A 22,236-nucleotide genomic window follows, 5' to 3' on the forward strand; every position below is an offset into this window, starting at 1 on the left:
CCAGAAGCTTCCCAGGATGCGTTACATATGTATCCCTATTCTGTCTTGATTGCTATGGCTCATATTATTATTGGATAGAGAACCTTTACCAAAGCATATTTTTCAATAACAATTTCCCTTGAGAATTATATGTGTATTTGTTGCATTTTAGGTATGTTATATATCTGCCCCTCCCCCCTTCTTTGTGTAGACATCCAAAAGCCCCAAGATTTCTTCTGGGTGCCACCATCCTGGATGTTATAAGCAGACCCAGAGTTGTCAATCCAGTGACATCCTTTAGTTTTCCTATTCACACCTCCCCCAGCTGCTACATAAAAGGCTGTGTAGAGAGGGGAGGGAAGGCTTGGCCAGCACTAAGAGTAATTAAACACTTCTAGAAGTGTAGGGGGTATGACACGCAAGGATGGGGAATACTATGCTAGGGAACTGACTTTTCCTGAAGTAGTCAAATTTGCTAGCAAGCCTCCAATAAACAGTTATAGAAAGGAGAGCCAAACCACTACATAAAAGTCCACAATTTGTCCAACACCAACAAATACAGCCAACATGCTTAGGGCAGCCAAAAGAATGCATCAGGGCTCAATAGCAATGTATGCACTTAGTCAGCACAGGTATCTCAATATTAATGCACAGGCTCCAAAGCTAGTAGAAGAAGGGTTAACAATGAAAGCTTTCTGTTGATTGAAATAAAAAAGCTTCTCTTAGTCTTATATGTGTGTATGCTGGATAAAGATCTGATCATTTATGTGGGCATCACGGTGGCAGTGGTTAGCACTCTGGCCTTTGCAGTGCTGGGTCCCAGGATCGACTCTCAACCAGGACACCATCTTCATGGAGTCTGAAGGTCCTCCCCATGTTTGCATGGGTTTGCTCCGGGTACTCTGGTTTCCTCCCACAATCCAAAAACATGCAGTTAAGTTAATTGGCTACCCCCCAAAATTGACCTTATACTGTATTAAAGACATATGACTATGGTAGGGAAATCAGATTGTGAGCCCCTTTTAGGGACAGCTAGTGGCATGACTATGGACTTGGTACAGCGCTGCATAATGTGTCGGTGCTTTATAAAGCTTGTGCAATAAAATTTAAAAATTTATTGCCCGCTTAATAGGTATGCTCTTTTTAAATTTATAATATAAAAGAATAATCTTTATATTACACATTGATTTCATGTCAGTGAAAAAAAGCACAGGTCATCTAGATTACATCTCATACATTATACAGAAAGCTGCTATCAACATCTTTTGGCATTCAATGTGTATCCACTAGACCTTGGATATTTCAGCTCTAAGCTTAAAGCAAAATGTGTCATTGTTGCAGCTCAAATTCCAGGCATGCACATTCCCACAATAACTTTGTGTGTTACCTGAGTCCTCTAATTAATTGTTTTTTAATCCTTTCCTTAAGAATCCTTCAGCCTCAAGCCAGGATTTAGGAGAATTCCTTGCTAAGTACAGGTGCATGAATGTAAACGGAAAATCAATGTTTTTCAAACATGTCCTTAAGACAAATTCTTAAGTGGTTGAAAATCAAACTCAGTCCTGCCTATGAGGACATCTATGGGGACATCTTTGGGGGTGGCAGAACTATATGAGCACGCCTGTTCCCCGAGGCTGGATTAGGTAAGACTGCAATCCTTATTTCCAACACTAAAAAGGCTCCGGTTTATTAGACTCTTACTGACACTGAATATTTAAGAACATTGGATGAAAGACACCATCACCAAAAACCAATCAAACCAGATTCCACCAGATATACAAATATATAGATAACTAATATATAAGGTATAAACTATAGAAAAGTCTAAACAGTAAAATGCCACTTTAACACCTTTCTTGATTCTTTCTAGAGATTTAGCTTTGGGTACAAAAATGTTTTTGATTGAAAAGAAAATGTTTGTAGGACATGTGTTTAGTTAAGGTCATGCAGCTGCACAGTAACTTTGTAACAATGTCCTGCCGAACATCTCTCCAGAAAACATCACATAGAAAGTATAACAAAGAGCAGGCTTCAGAGCATGCATCACTGTTATATTAATGCTTCATTAACACTCTGCTCCTTTCTGGCAGAAAAATTCCATGTCTGTTGACTCATACTTATTCACTTGTGTTTGGAATATTTAAAGAGATGTGTCAGCTGCCCATGAAGGGTCCACCAAAAGAAGATTGAACCTTTCTAAATGGGAATACTTTGTGACTAGTCTGGGGGGTTCATAGACATAATATTAAGGAGAAAGAGACAAGACAGGCTTTTATAGGCAAGGTATAAAAAAATGTAGCTTTATTAGGTATTTATATTATTATTCTAAAACTAGACAAAGTCCTCCTGCGCTAGAGCTTTGCGAACACAGTTATATGCTATAGTGTGATCATGTCACACAATGTTGATTGATGTCAGCAGTGTCTCAATTCCCAACACGTTTTGCCCTACAGGGCTTCCTCAGGGGATTGAGAGACATGGTGTCTGCTGATGATTAACCACAGAAAACACAGTAAGTAACATCAAATTATTGTAAAGTAAATTCCTAATGGTGAAGAGACTGACTGGATAGTTTGAACATTTTGTGAGCTGACCGCTATTCAATTTTTAGGCTTGCCTATATTTAGGATGATAGTGAATGTTTCTACAATATACGAGAGTACCACTCTTAGTAAGAGATTCCTGATGCGTGGGTGTATTATCCTCTTGAGTGTCACTGAATCTGCCTAATTTCCAGTTAAAAGGTTGCTACGTGTTGTTAAATCCTAAATGTATTCTTTGTATCATACGTTAGAGCTGTCATAAGTTCTTCCGTACATTTTGTATGAGTTCTTGTAAGATTTAATGTGTCCCAGGCTTACTCTGCTGCATTGTTTTTGCGGAAGGGCACGTTAAACAGGGCTTTTTTTCTAGGTTTCGTTGGGGTATAGTGGTAAGGGTGAGCCAGCAGCAGCTGTTCAGGCATGGGACCTGAGGAAGCCCTGTTGGGCGAAACGCGTCGGGTATTAGGACACTGCTGACATCCATTAACATTTTGTGACATGTTGTATAACCTATGATCACTCAATAGCATAGTAGTACTGTGCTAGCAACGGTCTGTGCTAGCAAAGACAACAGATAACCAGGCAGAAAAGTGTTTCACTCCCAGCAACGCACAAAGAGTGTTACAAACTGTGCGGTATGCAGAATATAAGCCATATCTGATCCTTACTTAGGGTTTTTGCATTCCAAAATTGCCCTTTTGCTAATTGTGACATGTTTAGGAGCCAATGACATTTTCACTTCTGCTCTTCCTTTCTTCTTTTTCCCTTGTCTTCTTTGTATATTGTCCATTTTGTCTTTTGCTTGAAACTAAGCCTGTAACAAGTGTTTGTTTGCAAGGTACCCAGTATAACAACACAATATGGAGCCTATTCATCCTGCTTACATAATTCTATGGGTTCCAGACTCCTATTCTAAAGTTTTTTTGTTTTTGTTTTTTTTGGGGGGATCTTACTAGTTTTGGGACTCTATGTACAGGCTAGGTTACTAATGACTAAGAAACTACTTGGTAATTGGTGTACACTATGTACAGATTTCCAAGAGTTCTTAAATAATACAAGTATGCACTAAGCTTTGATAGCAGCTTTGCAGTCATTGATCCACCATACCTAGAGCAAAGCTGGTGAACACCACAATGGTGACATCAACACAGTGTCATCTATGTCATATAAAGCTCAGGCCGATTCACCTACCAGCTGGGTCAGGAGGACACCTCTTGGGGGGACACACTGGCCAGAGCTAGGGGCCACCTCTCCCGGAGACATTGCAGGCTCAGGAAGATGGGTGAGTTGTGTCCCTGGACTCTGGTGTGGCGTCACTCTGGGGGGAAGTTTCTTCTCCTTTGAGTGACACACGGCTCCCTGCACATGCGTGGTCCGGAGCTGGTAAATTTAGTGGTCCATGATGTCCAAAAGGTTGAGGACCACTGATATAAAGCCACTCAAAGGTTTCTATTTATGAAGCAGGGAAATCTGACATTCCCTTAAACATTGCCTAGTGACAATCAATTACTGCCATTGAAACATAGACGTGGAAGTTTCCCATGAGGGAATGTCGGAATTCCGGTTTTAAAGATAGAGCCCAAAGTCCAATTTTGAATCATGTTGTCAGGAGTAAAGCCTAAGGAGACTATTTCACTTTGGGGAAATTTCTGACTTCATGTTGCGTCTATAGGTCAGTATGGGTCAAATGGGACACAAACAGCAATAAAAAAAAGTTTTGGACAGCAGTGTAGTTGATATGTTACTGTAGTAGATATCTTAAAGATGGTAAGGATATGCAGAAGTTACATAAAAAAAACACAGAACACTTACCTTTACTTTTCAAGAGAACTCAATCCATCCGCAATCTGATCCCAGCTTCCTTCTGCTTTCTGATGTAGATAGGACAGCGGGCGCAGGCATCTACTTCCTGCTCCTGGTGACCTCACCCATTTTTTTTTTAACTATGTGCAACCATATGCTCCTTAAGAAAAGAATATCCCCAGAGTTTTCCGGAGACGTAGAGGTTCAAGTGACAATAAAATGCTTCATAAGCAAAAATGAATTCAAAGAGCAAACAGTTGCCTTTTGGTTTCTAAGTTCCAAGCAAACAAGATCTGCAGTTTACAAACTTTGAAAAGGTGCTCAGAAAAAGCCAAGAGAATAAACCCCTGGCTCCCAGTTGAAGAAACCAATATAACTTCAAGGGTTTGGTGTTATGTATTACCAACAGACATCACGTTAGATGGCTAAGACTTTGAACACAAATCCTGAATGAAAAGACTGTCATTCTTCAAAGTTCTGAAATATAACTAGATAATACTTTAGAACCAAAGCATAGTTCCTAAAGAATACAATACCCCCTACTTAATTCTACATTTTACCTATAGTAAACCTATTAAGAGTAATCTAGTACTTGGTTTAGAGAGATAACAGTAAAGGTTGTGTTAGGAGCTATGGCACAGAGAGACTTATTAGCTGGTACTTTATTTACAAGCAGTTAACACGCTCTCTGGCCAATATGCTAAATGTTCAAATAGTTCAGCTTTGTGAGTCCATTAATAAATGGAAACTTTGAAACACAACTTAGTTTAAACAGCTTGACAGAGCTCCAGTATTCTCCACACAGGTAAAAGTGTTAGAGCTGCATTGATAAAAAGTTGTAGAAATATTGCTGCCTAAATTTATTAACTATCCTAAAAATATAAAGGAAGGACACTGTAAGACACCACCAGTTTACTTTGAAAAGAATGATTACCTTAAAAGTATGTAGACCTTAAAATGAAAACTGTTTTAAATAGAACCTATCCATTTTTTCCTGTGTTATTTTTTTGCTACTTAATTCAGTATGGCAGTCTTGCAAATTTTTTTTCCTCTTGGGTCTCCAATTCTCACAGCACACAGGCATTGTCAGATTATGGGGTGTACCACTGGGGATGCACCATATGGAATTACATCTGGGATTAATGGTGGAAATGACATTGAGGTATTTCAGCATATACACCCATAGCCACTGCTGCACTGGATATTTATGAAGATGTCTGTGTATTGCTCAGCATGCACGTCATCAACACTACGCTATCATATAAATCTAAAAACCATGTCACAGATGCACTAATGGCAAAACTGTGCAAACATCTGACATGCAATTTCCCTATGGCCGGGGCAGAAATAAATGAACTGAATAAGTTACCACCAGACCAGAGACTGACCCGACAACTCCAGGTTTTCAGCTCTCCAGTTCCACCTTACAATCCCCCCCCCCTATGGTAATCTTGGCTGCTACATTTACCCTACCCTCCCCTGGAGGAGGATTGAACAGCAGACTCCGGAAACAGGAATGGTAAGCCAATTTTCTTGATGGATAAGAGGTACTGGGCAGGAGACCTGATTGTTGCAGGAGGTGCAATTCCCTTGTCCTGGAACACCAATGATTACCAGAAGACATCTCAGCACTATGATGTGGACTAAGTAAATGAAAACTGCCAGTTACTGGTGAAAGTTACTGTCACTATGGGACTTATTACTGGTGAATCTGTCCATTAAGAGATCTATTACTGGAGAATAATACAGTCACTAGAGGCCCTATCTACATGTCTATAAGTGATTCATTACAGGTGAATCAGCCTAACACTTGAGTATTGGCCTGTAATGGGAATCCTTCTTTTTGATATTGGCCTGTTATCTGCAGGTGGTTGATATTTTACTTTTGTTGGTATATTATCCTGTTTCTAGTATTATATTTTAGTAGGTCATTGATATCTGACACATGACCACTGGCATTATCTGCATACAATTATTTTGATGTGTCATTTTTACTGGATACATTTCAGTTTGGCCACATGTCATCCCCTTTACTCTATCCAGCAGTTTATTTCAGACTCTTTAAAAATTCACTAGATTATAGCATGTTGGAAATAGGCAGTTCTATCAGTTCACCCTGATTGGGGGAAATAAAAGTGTACAAAATGATAGATTTTGGCAATATTTGGCACTACAGTACAAAAGCAAGGTAGTATTGGGATGACTTTGCTTCTGCATCCAGAGCTTGTTTGTAAACATTAAAGATAAAAAAAATGATAACAGATAATTCCCTTTTAGGGTTTTCATTTGCAATGTATACTTATGCTTTGGCCTTTCAGTGTGCAAGGTCACACCAAATGAATGTAGGTGTACATTTTTTCAATCTTACAAAGTAGGCAGAGAGAGGAGGATGACTTACCTCCCATATTAAATGGTTCTTTATTAGGGGGGCTAGTGCAAAAAGGTATCAATAGGAGAAGCTGGGCAGGAAAACATTCCTGGATGAGTAGAAATCTTCAAACTGTATTACCTTTAGCATGGGTGTGCCACATTCACACAAAAAAAACAAAGGTCCCCCAATGAGTACAGACAAATAAAGAAGCAATTGCAGATAACAGGTAAAAAAAAAAATCAGAACTTCTACAGTTGAGGAGAAAGTTCACTCTGCAATTTCTTTTTATTAAATCTTTTTATGTTAATTGCCTTGCAATTGTCACCCTTTAATGATGTGTAGGACTCCAGCTTCTTGTCATTTGATTCTCTGAAATGTAACTCGCTATGTGAACTGGCAACAAAATCCAATACCAACATATTACGCTGCTACTGTGCTTGGCTGACACACAGAATTGTAGGGCACAAAAGCAGGCATTGTTCTCTGTCTGCATTTGAAGAATACCACACAGTTCTGGTTATAGCTTACCACTAAAGCTAAATAACAAAGCATCAGTGACAAAAAATAGAACACAGAAAATGTATTTTCATGTATTTAATTCGGTCTGTTGGAGCATAAATGTTTGGGTATTTAATGCCAGGAACTTTGACAGTAAAACAGTATATTGTACAACATGCACATTTTAGTACATAGAGACACAAAATGACATTTCCAGAAGGATGAACTACAATTTTTTTTTTTATTGTGCATAGGCTGCAACTATATATAAAAGTTAACATTACCCAACCTAATTTTCCAACTTAACAAATTTTCAGGATTGAAAATGTATTTTAAGGATTTAAGAATATAAGTCAGTCAATCAGGGGACTTAAGTACAAAGAAAAATTACAGACATACATAACTATTGTAATAAATGGTAATGGGTACCCTTTTTTAAAAGGAAGGGTATTGTTTGTGTAGCAAATATATAAAAATATATATTCTATTACCCCATCCCACCCAACACGATGTGAGCATTACACCATTGTGCCACTGTAAAAAAATATGTTTCAAAGGATGTGAAAGGGAATACCAACCTGTTCAGTTATTAGAAACAACTCTAAAACACATTCTTTGAGTAAATTCCATGTGATAAGGGAGATTGTCCCAACTCTACAACTCTACACAGGTTGGGTGCTACTTAGACTTCTGTTCACTTACAATTAAAAAATCTCAATGTCAATGAGTAGTTAATAGTAAATCTAGCATTTAAAGCGTACCTAAACTCAGAAGTTTCACTTTACATAAAAGGGTAGACAGCCCTTGCCGATCTCACACAAGCGCAGTGACCCTGTTGGGAGATCAGATGACATAGGAAGAAGAAGCAGAAAAAAGAGGGGAAGATGGCGGCGCATGGAGCGCCGACCCGAATACGGATGCTGGGACTATGCAGGACCTGATAGAAGAGATCTCCGGATGGATCGGACTTCCCTGCGGGATTGAAGGTAAGTGTATTTTTGTTGTTTGGGGACTTTTGAGTTTAGTTCCTCTTTAATAACATGGTGTGTATAAGTTCTGAAATATGCAGCCATAAAAATACAAATTTTCACCACTTTGCAAAAAAATTTTTCTGTAGCCATTTTATTACATAATATTCAAAAAGAAGAAAAAAAAAAAAACACGCACAGGGAAAAAAAAAAAAGGATACTAAAGCTTCCAAATTCTGTAATACAATCCCAGTACAGTTACACACTTCTATAATTTAGCAAGTACCACTGTTAAACCAACACGCCTCTTGTTTCTCCACACACGTAAAGTGTCCAATAAACCAAAATTACAAAAACCCTGCAAAGGCCGACAGTCTTCCTTTACTAAATTACTTTATAGTTACTAAGTAACTTGTTAGGTTTTGGTTTGTGCAAATATACTCTGAAAAAGTAGATTTAGCTATGCATAAAAGCACAGTTTTTCTTTTTTAGTGCATGTATAAAATTTAAAAAAAAAAAAAAAAAAAAAAAAAAAAAGGCTTGGGGTATAGTACTCGTGTGTCAAAACAATTCACATTTGTGTTTGTAGTCTTTTATAATGGTACAGATATAAGGAGAAAAATCTAGTAAAACGACACAATGTGGCCAAACTTTTTCATGTACAATTTTTGGTAACAAATGGTAAAATAATTAATAATAAAAAAGTAAATGTGTTTATTATGGATTAAATTGCCAACCACAAATACGTATGCCCCACAAAACTATGTACATTTTTTTTATTTATATAATGCCTTGTCTGTATGTTAAAAAAAATCCCCATCACGACAGCCAAAGACAAAAAAAAGCAAATCTTCTACATTAAAAAGGCACATTTATTAATAAAAAAATAATTACATGAATAAAAGACTGGTTCTTATAAAATACCATTAACATACTGGCTGTTAAAATAGCCTGTAGTGTCCACCATCTTATGACAGCTAAAAAGTTAAAGCAATGAAGGCATACAAATGAATAATGAATAAATTGGTGCTTTGAACTACGGCGTATGACCATACATACCCAAATTCTTAATTGGCCGAATATGTACACATATGGCATTACATGCGGTATTCAAAATGAATTTTAAAATTAAACCTATTTTGTAACAATATTTAACAGTAAAATAACAAGAATATTGTATTTTGTATAATGTGTTTGCTAATACTACAACATGTATGCATACCCCTAAATTTGGAAAAATCTGTCTCGTGTCGAAATCATCCAAACTTTGCCCAAAACTGCCATGTTCCAACTATATTTTAGGAAAAACCTAACCAATCTTTTGTAATCCCAGTCCAATCTGAACTGGGACCACATCTGAAAATAGGGAGGGTTGGGAGGTGTGAGTATGCCATATAAGCAACGTTTTGCTGCCTTGATAAAATCTGTTGGCAATTATATGTATATCCAATGATTACATTTACACAAATATATATATATATATATATTCACACCTAGTTTATCATAGATTAATATACAACTACTTGCTCTTTCCTTCATAGTTTAAATAAATATTAACGTATGCAGACAGATATTTCAGGTTGGTTTACCTCCCCTACCTTCTTACTTGCAGGGCGCTCCTGACATTCTAATACAAAATTAAAATCCGTAGGCTGCAAAATTCCTCTTGACATGTCACCCATAAGCAGTAAAAATATAAACAAATCACTACTTTCAAAAAATGTGTTTAGTTTTTTTAGTTTTTTTTTACTAAAATTTCAAAACCTAAAGATAGTACCATAGTGTAAAAATATTTACCATCTGTTTATATGTGAAAAATGTGCATTAATAGAAACCCTAATACAAAATCTTTTATGGAATTTAGAATGGTGTACCTTAAATTACAGATTAAGAATGATGGCAAATCTTTACCTGAAAGCTTTAAGCAATGGAATACAGTTATGAAAAATTTAATATCTTAATTTAAACTAAAAATGATTTCCAACCTCAGGACTGCCAACTGCCAAACCTTAGGCTGTGCAAAGTTTTAATATTGTGTCAAAAAACAAAACAAAATCACCTTTCAAGGCGTGTTGGGTACAAACTTTTTTTTTTTGTTTTTAAAACGTTTTACTTTTTTGGAATTTCCGTAACAGATTTTTACTTGAAAAACTGCGGTCTTAATAACTACTTGGTCAATAGACGGTTCTTGTCTCACCCACTTTATTCTTGGTGGCACACAGATTTGTAAAAGGTGAAACCAACAACTGCGGGTACACAAACTCCACCAAAGGCACCTGAACATAACTTTTTTTATAACCAAGGTTTTACTTATATGCTATCAAATGTCATGCCTAAAACATATGAATAAGAAATTCTGATCATTACACAGTGCTTTGTGTGTAATGAAATAAGTTTTGGGTGCTTAACAAAAGACAAATTAGAACAATTGGATGAAGAGCTGGAAAATGTTCACTGCTCTGCATTTAAAGCAATCAAGTATGGTCTATAGGGATAGCTTGGGTGCAGCTATATTATAAAGACCAGACTCATTCCTACTAAAAATAATAGCCTCAACGTGAACTAAAGGAAATTCCTCAGAATTGAGGTAGTTACTAAATATCAGCAAATCTCGGTTATTTACAACTTTTTTTCCCAGGGTTTATTTTTTTTAATTTTTTTTTTTTTTTTTTAAAACATTTTACTTGAAAAATTTCTATTACTATGAAATCATCATAATAAATAACAGGTTATGGCCCAATCAAAGTATCCCTTAACAAGCGTGCTGGCATGACATCTTTTAAAATTACACCTGTCAGGACTTTTCTTGGCAGTTTGTTAAAAATATTCATGTTTATTGAATTTTTGATCTTCAAACAAATACATGAAATCAGACTTTAGGTTTTGCTACTTTTTCTTTTTTTTTACATAAAAACAAAATCCCAACATTGTGGGTGACATTTATACTAATTGTATAAATGTTTCTTTAAAGAAAAACAAACAAAAAAAAAAAAGCGTATAAACATTTAGGGTATTTTACAGATGTGGTGTAATGAAATTGTCGACGTGCTAACTGTGTTGAATGAACCATTACATTTTTTTTTTAAACAAAAGTCACTGTATATGTTTTTAAAATATTTGCGTTTTTTGTTTTTGAGATGTTGCTTGTGTATGTTGTATCCCCTTGGACCTATTAGGAAAAAAACACTGAGCTTTTTTTGAGGCATAGTCCAGAGATGATATGAATAGTCCATAAGCTTTGAGTTGATTAGGAAGACTGGGTTTAAATTTGACTTCAGGACACCTGTATTAATATAGCATTCCTTAGCAAACAGGAATCGTCAATCAGCAGTCACTTCTTAAAGAGCTGAATTTCCCCAGGACCAGAGTAACACTTTGCTAAGGAATGCCGAGGCTTAGCAAACTGCTGAAACCTCTGGCAAACCCAGAAATCTGATAGAAAAGCTCAATTGAAGCCCAACTTGTAAAAATTGCATAAAAACTGGAGAGATGTATTTTTTCCTGCACAACATTTTCAATTGGCTGGGATATCTAATGGCACAAAGTACCACTAATGGTACAAAGTAAGAAGATCATTTCCTCCTGAGCATGAAGTTTGTGACTTTTGGTCAAAATACCAAATACATCACTGCCAGTAAAATTAGACTGCACAGATATCCCTAATCTGTAAATACATTAAAACAAAGACTTCACTTAAAAGCATTAATATGTTGGCTGCTTGGTCATTATTCCCAAAAGACAAGATAAATAAAATTTACTTCTGTACAGATAGAATTAAAGGGGAGATAAAAAAAAAATAGGGACAGGAAAGAAAATAAAATTGCTTTAGGAGTGTGACCCTGGGACTAATGACATGGAAATGTGATAAAGCACAGCTACCTACAGATCTGTATATACATGTCTACTTGCCACAATAACCTAGATCATCAGGAAAAATTGATAAGTCCATTTTCCAGGTAAATAAGTGAGGTGAGGGACAACAGATCCAGCACTTGACCCTGTGGCAAGGTGGTAAAAAGAAAAACAATACACCTTCGTCCAGCTTACAAAGACATAAAAATTGTTCGATGTTTTTTTTTTTTTTTTTATAAAAAGGTGCACTTTCCATACTGAGAAGTCTTTTTCATGAGTGTTTCAAAATGCCTCTATTATCTCCACTGTCTCACCAAAAACAAGACACTTGGAAGAATGATGAAAAGGGAAGCAGTGTTGGTCCAGGCTGCACTGGGCAGTTTGTTGAGATCATTCTCTGGTACAATGATCCTGCCCTTCGGATCTGCTTTGCCAATCTTTGTTCCTTGTGTTGGATGGACAGGTAATGAACATTTTGAGTCCTCACAGTCACCGCTGCCACTGCCATCACCACTGTTCTCATCGCCTGTAAAACGTAAACCAAAAAGAGTCAAGTAAACTAACAAAAAAAACAAACAAAAAGATACAAAAACATTTGAGAGCCAATTATTTTTTAACCGTGTACACCAATTCATATTTATACACTATATAGGCCAAAAGACTGGACTTCAGAAATAACATAACATATATATTTCAGCTGTTTGCCAACGATTGGTCTTAGCGTTATTGGAACACCCAATTAGCTACACAATACTAATTTCCATTTTTTAACCAAAATGACCCATATTTATTCCATATTTGGACTTTTACATCATCTAGTGTTAACATGTTGGCGTTTCCTGATATTGGTGCAGAATGGAAACTGAAAACCTGGAATTAGAGACACCTAATTTACTAACGCAATAAATACTTACTTATATCAATGAAGTTTACATCATTGCCATTGTATGCACCCCTCATTTTGTTTGTCATCACACGCAAATCCATTATCTGTCGGCGAATCACCATGTCTGGTTTTGTGACATCCACCTGCACGTCAGGATTGTTTATCTGGTTTGCAAGACCATTGCTCATGACAGCGTACAGATACCTAATAAAAGTAAAATATATTAGGAAAAACAGTTTGGGGCATTTAAAAAATACTTTTTTTGTTGAAATATTTGAAATATATTTGAAATATTTGATATTTGAAAGAAAATGATGGCCAAAATACAGTTACATCCATGGGCTTTGTAAATGTCAGCTATGAATGGCAATGTCAGCTCTAAAAGACTTGGACCTCGGAAATCTGACCATGACTGGGCAGGGAAGAACCAAAAAACAAATGAAACACAAGGACAATAAATATGACTTCAGACTCGATAGTGAAATATTCACAGAGAAGAATGTAGGGTTATGGAAAGGAGAGTAATAGAAGAGGTAAAAACAAATGACTCAAACATATGTAAAAATGACATGATTCTCAAATTGGGGTGTAAAATGCACCTTAAAAGCCAACAGTGTAGAAGAAGGAACTGTGATGTACCAAGCAGAAACAGGCAATTCAGAAACAGGGAAAGTCTGGGAAGCCCAAATTTTTTTCAGATAATGGTATAACTAGTACGGTAGTAGTAAGACATAATCAACTGGACTTTTTTCAAGACATTTTTCAGCATATTCTGCAGCTTCTTTGGGTCTAATTAGCATCTTGACCATAATCCAGCATTTACTGGATAGGGAAATGTGAGCCGACACTTTCATACTGCAAAACTTTACTGCTATGATTCATTAACCCTTCAACAAGACCAGATAAACGATACCACCATCTAATTTGCTAGAGTAATCAGGTGTAAACGATACGATACAGTAGGTATGTGAATGCATAACTTCAATAAAGATTATGGTTACCAGAAGTCAAATACAAACCTGCTTTTGTCACTTCCATTCCAACAGTCATCTTCATTCACTCCTGATGTCCAGTTGTTTTTACAAATACTAACTGGTAAAGAAGACCAGAATTTCTTGGCGGACTTCAACTTCTCTTTCACATCTGATACCTGTGGACAGCAAACAAAGGAAATTATCATTTTAAATGACTCCTCAGAAAAGGTCAACAAAAACGAAGATGAGGATCAGCATTTCAGATTGCAAAGTTTTACAAGCAGTAGAACAGTTACCTAAACACAGAAATATTTTATAATGAAGGAGGTGATATTTTGGAAAAACTAACAAAGAACAAGTACAAGTAAAAAGCTTAACCTACCAGTCTATCCAAACTTGTTCCAGCCGCAGTTGTGGGACGTTCATCTGGGCTGTAAGCTCTAAATCGGTCATTGAAATTTGCTCCCGATACTGATCGAGAAGACCTTGCTGGAGGAAGAGGCTTCGGCTGTCCACATCCTTGAAATACCTTTTGAATAAAAATAAATTGTATTAGAAAAACAAGAACACTAGTGATTTCGTCACCGGTGAAGGACACTCCACTGCACCGGCCCCCAAACTGTGAAAAAAATTTTGGTGGTCCACGGCTCTGGCTAGTGCCCCCCTGAGCGGGGTCAGAAGGACCGGCCAGAGTCGTGGACCATGTCTCCTGTATGCAACGAAGGCTCAGGGTGGCGAGGTGGTTGTGTCTCTGGCTCAGACTTGCGATGGGAGAGTTGGCGGTTCTGACATCATGACGTCACTCTGGGGGAAGTTTCTTCCCCAATGAGTGACACACGGCTCCCTGTGCATGCACGGTCAGGAGTCAGTAGATTTTGTGGTCTGTAACGTCCAAAAGGTTGGAGACCACTGCTCTATTGGATTCCTTTCTATATTTTACATCACATATATCTGCATTGCTTACCAAAATTGATGTGACAAATTATAACACCAACATACCAAGTCTGCTTGAGCAAAAGCAACCACAATTTTTTTAAACCATCTGAATAGAATGTGACTACTGCAACTACCGCTTGTAGTGTTTAGATTATCCCACCCCCTTCCTGCCTCTCCCGCTGTAACTTTTATTAATCACTTTTGATCTGCATGTAAATAAGATTTGCTATTTTTGCATCACATTCCTACCAAACAAAATAAAATCCCCCCTTAAAAAAAAAACAAAAAAACACCGCCATAAAGACAGAAGAGGGTTCTGAGGATGCAAAAAGTAATGAAAATCTAGTTACATGGAAAATCCAAAATATGGGAGGGGTTATCCAAAGAAAGTATAACTGGATATTTTTAGTTAAATTTTTCTTTCTGTATTTTAGATTGGTGAGACTTTTCCCCTACCCCAATTAAAAAGAAAAAAAAAATAGTCAAGGCTTCGGACACATACCTTCTGTGAAACTTGCATACTATTTTCCTGCATGTTCATGATGGCGTCCGAAATTTTCACATCGATTGGGTCCATGACGGTCTCAATGTTGAATGGGCCTTCTAATCTTTCAGCCAACAACAACATAGCATCTAATAAACACAAAACATGTTTGTTAGGAAAAAACTAAAGCCAATCAAAGTATGGCTAAACTTTTTTTTTGCTTGGATATCATGTCAGAATTTGCACAGTGAATCATTGAGTTCCATAATGAAAAAAATGGCATCATGAGAACTACAATTTATTGTACATCTTGTTTAAAGACACAAAAACGGCACAGTATCACACTGTGTTATTACTAATAGAATTAATGCCACATATGTCTCATTCATATCATAAAGCTATCAAAACTTTTCACAAAACTGCCTAAATCCATCAAACAAGAATGTTATGACCATATTCTTCATAAAAAGTACGGCATTTGGTTGTAAAAATCTCATCTTATGGGCTTGAATATCTCTGCTCAAAGGGCACTTTGTGAAGTTTAAATTCTAGAACTCCAATATAAACTTCACATTTTGTCAAAGCAGGAAATCTAAACCTGGCAGTAATTCAACACTTAATGAACCCAAGACCAAGAAAGTTTTGTTGGAATATTTAAAACATTAGGAAAAAAGGTCAAATAGCAATCCATTAGCCAATGTAAAATTGTTAAATTATTTTTTTTTCAAAAGAAAACAGTGGTTCTTTTCACCAGGAAATCTCAGTGGTGTATATTAGTTTTATCAACATCTACATTGATGGAGGACATTTTATTGAAACAGACAGATATATCCTGTGATTTTACAACTAAACATAGGATACCTACATACACTGGTTGATAATCTCCCTTCCTGTGAAGGTATGCTTAGGAGACAGGCACAACCGATCCCCCATCAATTATGGAAGCATGTGTGTTGGACAACCAATGTTCTCCATAGGCCTAGGAACAACCGGTCACATCAGGCCATGGTCTCTCACAACTTTTAGCATTAGACTGTATATGGCCATGTATCTAGTTGTACAATAACAATAAGACCTTTTATAAACACTCCCTTTTGCAGTCCTGTGATTCAACAAATACCTATACAGAAATTGAGAATATCAGCAACTGTATTCAATTATGTTTGCAAAGATTTTAAAGAAAGGAAAATACCAAAAACTTTCCAATAAATTGTTCTGCAAAGGTCAATCTGTGTCAACTTTAAATATCCCAATCACATGAATAGGAAGCAAGCAACTTCTCCACCAAATTACTGGTAATTTAGGGAATGGACCTATAATCCTGGAGTTATACTGCTTATATCCCTTAACTAATACAAATACATAGTAAAACATATCAGGGAGATTAAAGTTACTCACAGACATTTATATTTTTATATATATATATATATATATATATATATATATATAGATATATATATAGATATATAGATATATATATATAGATATCATTTTATTCAATCAAATAAAATTAAAACAATGTATTCGAAAGCAGCAGTCCCCAACCCGTTTGTTGCCTGCAAGAAAATTTTAGTGGTCCGTATCTCTGGCCGATGCACCCTCCAGTGGGATCAGGAGAAAGACCCCATTTGGGAGGGCGCACTGACCAGAGAAGCGGACCATGTCCCCCGTGTCCATGGCAGGCTCAGGGCAGTAGGCAGGTTGTGTCTCCGGACACAACCCACCCACTCTCCCATTGCAAGCACAGACCCGTGATGGGAGAGTGGGTGGGTGTGTTCTGGCAATATGACCTCACACTGGGGGAAGTTTCTTCCCCCTGGAGTGACACATGGCTCAGGTCCAGGGTCTGTAAATGTAGTAGTCTGACGTCCAAAAGGTTGGGGACCACTGGTCTAAGGTAAATTGAAGAACATACAAATTTTGAAGAAGTAGTATGTCCAGATTTCAAAGGTTTGCAAATACACATGCTTGGGAGAAGTGTTGGGCCAAACAAAACAAAGCCATGAATAGGCCATTCTGACTAATGCATGCAGTGTCAGCCTTTAAGGCAGGACTACCCCAGCCTTCGATTGCCAACCAAATGGTCAAAGCTTTGTAGTTCTGTTGATTTAATTAGCGCTTGTTCACATCAGCAAGTGGGAGTACCTGTCAGGGAAAGCCATGAATGCTGGAGAAGAGTGTCATTTTTTTTAATATACTATATTACATTTGTATATATTATGGACCATAAAGTCCTGTCAATACTATAGGAATTGTGCCATATTCCTACCGTAAAGCTATTGCTAATATTTTAAATGAAAGACACTCTGCTGAGCCCCTGTAGACAATCTGTCTGTGCTCCATGTGTTTTAAATTTTTAATAAACATTATAGTTAATTGGTGCAGTTATACTAAATCCAGTTCCATCATTCCAATCAGTTCACAAAAAGCAAGTTAGCTAGATCGGTTGGCTTGGATGAGAGGAAATGGGGCCAATTAATAGAAAGCATCACACTTTAAGGCCAGATTCATAATTTAAACCACAATGGTTGGACTCCACTTAGTTTTTAAAGTCTGGGCCACTGCTTTGCTAAAATACGAACAAATAAATAAGAACATCTCCAATTACATGAGAAAAGGAAGAAATAATAAGATGTAAATCACACATCAACTTAACCTTTCTAAACTTTAAAATGAAAGTTCCCACAAGAACTTTCTGGGGATATGTCAACCAATTAAAACAACGTTTAGCCAACAAAGGTTGTTACACTCCACCTGATGAATTTCCTAATGCCTAAAACAAATACATTTCGGTATATAGTATATAGACGGGGACAATAACACCAAGATCTAACTACAAGAGTCACAAATAGGCAGCTGCAAGGTGTATAAACCTACTTTCACCAAATTCTAAAATATCACTTTACCAATGGCTTACCTCTTTAACTACATATATATTAAAAAGACAAAATCTATATTCAAAAAGGACTGAAATTCAAAACTTCTGCTTCTTTTCCAGCATTAAGCATGGGCACAAAGGGAATGACAAAGCCACTTGCTATGGAATTTGGTTGATCTGACCTGGAGACAAGAATCTGACTAAATGCATATTTTGTAAAAGGGAAGAAAATGTAATAAAACAAAGGAGTCAGACGGTTTTGTGATGGCTTTCAATAAAAAGTTGCTTCAAATCTCTGAGCAAAGGCCATTGGCATGAATATACCATTATGATACAGGAGGGGAAAAATTCTTTTGAAGTGTCAGCAAATGAGGGCCTGGAAAATAGAAAAGCACAAGCCGAACTAGCTGCTTGTCAAAGCTGCTTCTTTGGTCCGTATGTGACAGGATTAAAAAGTCTGCATATTTTTTGAACATTGCCGGTACCTACGAATACAAATTTATGGTATTTGCATCTGATTTTTAGATTTTATTTATTTGTGACAACTAACTGCATATTATTTAATCTGGTAATTTAGTATTCCCTCTGTGGCCGGGAAAGGCCCCAGATTAATAATGTGTTTGTGAGAGCTTGAAAAGAAGCACAAACCCCTGATTCTTCAGCCTGTTTGGGGTCTTTGTAAACTCTGAGCTAGGCAGGCCATATACAAGAGCATGGGAATTGTATACGAATTGGGCCTTTTGTTATTCTTGATGCCATGGCATTACTTGTATCAGGGCTGAGGAATGCACGCCCCCCCTCCTCCTCTTCTTGCTTTTGACTGTCGATACAGAAAATGCATTTGGTCTCCAGCTGAGCATCTGAACGGAATTATAAAAGATAAGGGGTATAATAATTGGTCAAAAGAATATATTCAACTGTAGCAGATAGACATTGATAGAGTGCAATGGAAGAGGAGCTCATTAAAAAAAAGGGGGTATAGTGTGCATATAGGCTACAGTATTTTATTTGCAGGACATCCGAGATGGTGTCTCTTCTGGCAGTATGGATTAATCTTGGCAAAAGAATTTTTATGTAAAACGGAACTTGTGAGGAAACACCAGATTGTATCTGTTAGCCAGCACCTAGTATGAATTAAATTGACAAAAGTTATGATTGGTGGGAAGTAACTGTCTGCCGACTACATTGAATTACCTTTAATTGAAGAATTACAGCATTAAAGATTACAAATATCACTGTACTTTAATAATATTCAGTGTTCTCCCCCGTCCATTTTAGCTGAGCGCACCACCCAGGACTTTTTAGTTGCCACTCAGCTGTTTTTGTGTGGTTACTGAAGAGTTTGGACACCATCTGGCTTAAAAAACTTCTGTGAACACTGCTATTAGTATACTTCTATTGGTTCTTGTTTTGTAAAGGGGTCTTTTTTTTTTTTTTTTTTTTTTTTTTAAAGAGGGTGTACAGGACATTGGGTACTGATGTTGTGTATATGGTCTATCCCAGTAACCACAAATACTGGCATCCTTCACACCTTTACATGGTAAGGGGTGCCAGGGTAGGCATGGGCCTTGCAGGTGCAAAGCAGCAGCATATTCAAAATCCACGTAACACACGAGGGGGAGTAGATTACATTTGTGCCAAGCAGTATTACAGAATTTCCAACAACTAAATCACTGTGCACCCCACTGGCACAACGCCATGTATGGTTGTAAAAGACATTCAATATAGAAAATGTCAAAAAAAAAAATACAAAGGGGGATGCGAAAGATAAGCCTGAGGACTAACAATTGGTACTGTACATGTACAGCTGTGTGTGTGTATACGTATACATACACAAACACATACATACACAGTGTTTTCCCCAGCCCCTTTTAGCCGGGTGCTCCACCCGGCACTGTTCAGTAACCACCCGGCTGTATTTGGGTGGTTACTTAAGAGTTGGGTTACAATACAGGGGCTGCCACCTGCCTACAATTTCTTCCCACTCAGCTTATAAAAAATTCTGAGTTGATCACTGATTTCACACACACACTCTTTCTTATTATTATTGCAAAAAAAGCGGGGTAATCATGTTTAATGCTGAAGGGATTAATTTTGCTTTGGGGCAAACTGCATGTAAATGACAACACCAACCAAAAAATGATGTTGCAGATCACATTGTCGGTTATGTGACAAGAGCATAATGGGACAGTTCAATACAGATATTTTTGCCGAAGCAGAAACAAAGGAGAAAAACGATTAGCCAACAGTGAGCCATGCATATTTCTCTGGAGGGTCGTCCCACACGTTAATAAGCTAACGTAATAAAGTAATTAAATACAATTCATAGAGAGGTAGATACAAGAAAGGAGAAAAGAAAAGCTGGGGTTTTTAGGCTTCATCAAGAGGTAACAGCACAATGGATAGAGGATCTAAAACAATGTAAAAAGAGGGGTAAAATGTAGCATACAAGGCTAAGATTAATTAAAGCATTTTGTTAAATTCATGACATGGTTCTGGGGATTACAGCATTGTTCAGTGCCTAGGGCGCCTGAAACCTGATGTGCATTAAGTAACAGTGTATATACCAGCGGGGCAGCCAAAATACTTCCACATAGAGATCATCCCAGAGAAACGCCTAATGAAAACAGACTTTGTGGAAATAGCCAGTTGGCTTCAAGATTATAGCAGATTTAGTTTAGTATTAGCTAACTTCAATGAAGGCAGAGAAAAAAAAATATCAATTTCCTGGAAGCAAATCCTGGCAGACAGCAGATGTGCATTATCAGAAAACAAGAGTTAAAATATAACCACATCAGAGGTGAAACACTGAGAAATACTAACATAAAGGTAAATATTAATTCAAGTCAAGAGGCAGGAACTATACCTAAGTAGCCTGCAGCCCTATTCAATAAGGAGCTCCTACTAAGGGTACTATGGTAGAAAGATTCAATAGAGTTTTAAAGGTGAGGCTCTCTTGGAAACACATCAATAACCCCTCCAAAAAAATAAATAAATACATTTAAAAAAGGTATTAATTTTTTTAAATTGTAGATCTGTAATTATAAGTCTTGACCACTGAAGGTTTCAATGACATACCCTTAGTGGAACAAGAATAATAATTACCTTTTTTTATTATTATTATTACACAGTATTATATAGCGCCATCATATTACACAGTATTTGTACCTGTGGGTATACTTTCCAGCTTAAGGGGCCACAACAGTGCTAGAGATTTTGGCTAAAAATTCCCAAAACGGTACATCTCTAGGTCATGGGAAATGTTACATGTTAAGTGTAGTGATCCATAGAAGCCAATTAGAATTGGACTGCTTAAGTCAGATCAGTAACCATAAACTAAAATGTGCAACCTTTCTACAAATATATTAATAGTACACCACAAATAAACAAAAATCTAAATAGGTTAATAGTATACCATATATAAACAAAAATCTATCTTGCCTTTTATAAATTTTAACCTAGAACTTGAAACCGTGATGATGACCTGGCTTGGAAGGGACTATCATTACCTATATAAAGTCCTAAGTGCAATAGTAAAGTAAAACCAAGAAACAAAACAAAGACACACACACACTTATATGGAGGCCAGGGAATTCTGAATATTAAGATGCGGGCAATTGAGGTTTTCTGAACAGCAATACTCAGAAATCTTTTCAGAAAATATTAACATGGCCACTAAAGACCAAAAAACTAAAATTAATCTGAACAAAGGTGACACAAACAAATATAAAAGGCATTATAAAAATAAAACAAAAATGCCTGCAAACAAGACAAGCCAGGCAGCTTTTTAACATTAAAACATCACTTCTTTTTTTTTTTTTTTAAACCAACACAAATAAATTTTCACCTACCGATAAAATTGTTCCATTCCGTATCCAGATCTCCAGGATTGGCAAGACAGCCTCTCATTACATTCAAGCAGTAGTTGTTGCAAGGCTTTACGGTTACTAGTCCTCTACAATGAGGACAGTAGGTCATCTTCATCATGGCTCGTACACAGTTAGGGGTGGGATTTACCTATAATAAAATGAATTAAGGGACAAATTTAGTATGAAAACTACATT

At 36.8% G+C, this 22,236-nt stretch overlaps 1 protein-coding gene across 1 annotated transcript in view; it reads right to left on the reverse strand.

The window, feature by feature from the left end:
• Nucleotides 1–7,275: 7,275 nt before the first annotated feature.
• GPC4 (glypican 4) overlaps nt 7,276–22,236 on the reverse strand; it is a 66,639-nt gene continuing 51,678 nt past the window's right edge. The window contains exons 4-9 of the mRNA XM_072431938.1: nt 22,024–22,189; nt 15,313–15,443; nt 14,257–14,403; nt 13,920–14,050; nt 12,929–13,104; nt 7,276–12,540 (exon numbers count right to left, since the gene is read on the reverse strand). Coding sequence (XP_072288039.1) covers nt 12,311–12,540; nt 12,929–13,104; nt 13,920–14,050; nt 14,257–14,403; nt 15,313–15,443; nt 22,024–22,189 — 981 coding nt within the window. The 3' untranslated portion in view covers nt 7,276–12,310. The remainder of the gene's footprint in view (nt 12,541–12,928; nt 13,105–13,919; nt 14,051–14,256; nt 14,404–15,312; nt 15,444–22,023; nt 22,190–22,236) is intronic.

The sequence above is a fragment of the Pyxicephalus adspersus genome, chromosome Z (assembly GCF_032062135.1).
Source record: "Pyxicephalus adspersus chromosome Z, UCB_Pads_2.0, whole genome shotgun sequence".
Taxonomy (NCBI): Eukaryota; Metazoa; Chordata; class Amphibia; order Anura; family Pyxicephalidae; genus Pyxicephalus; species Pyxicephalus adspersus.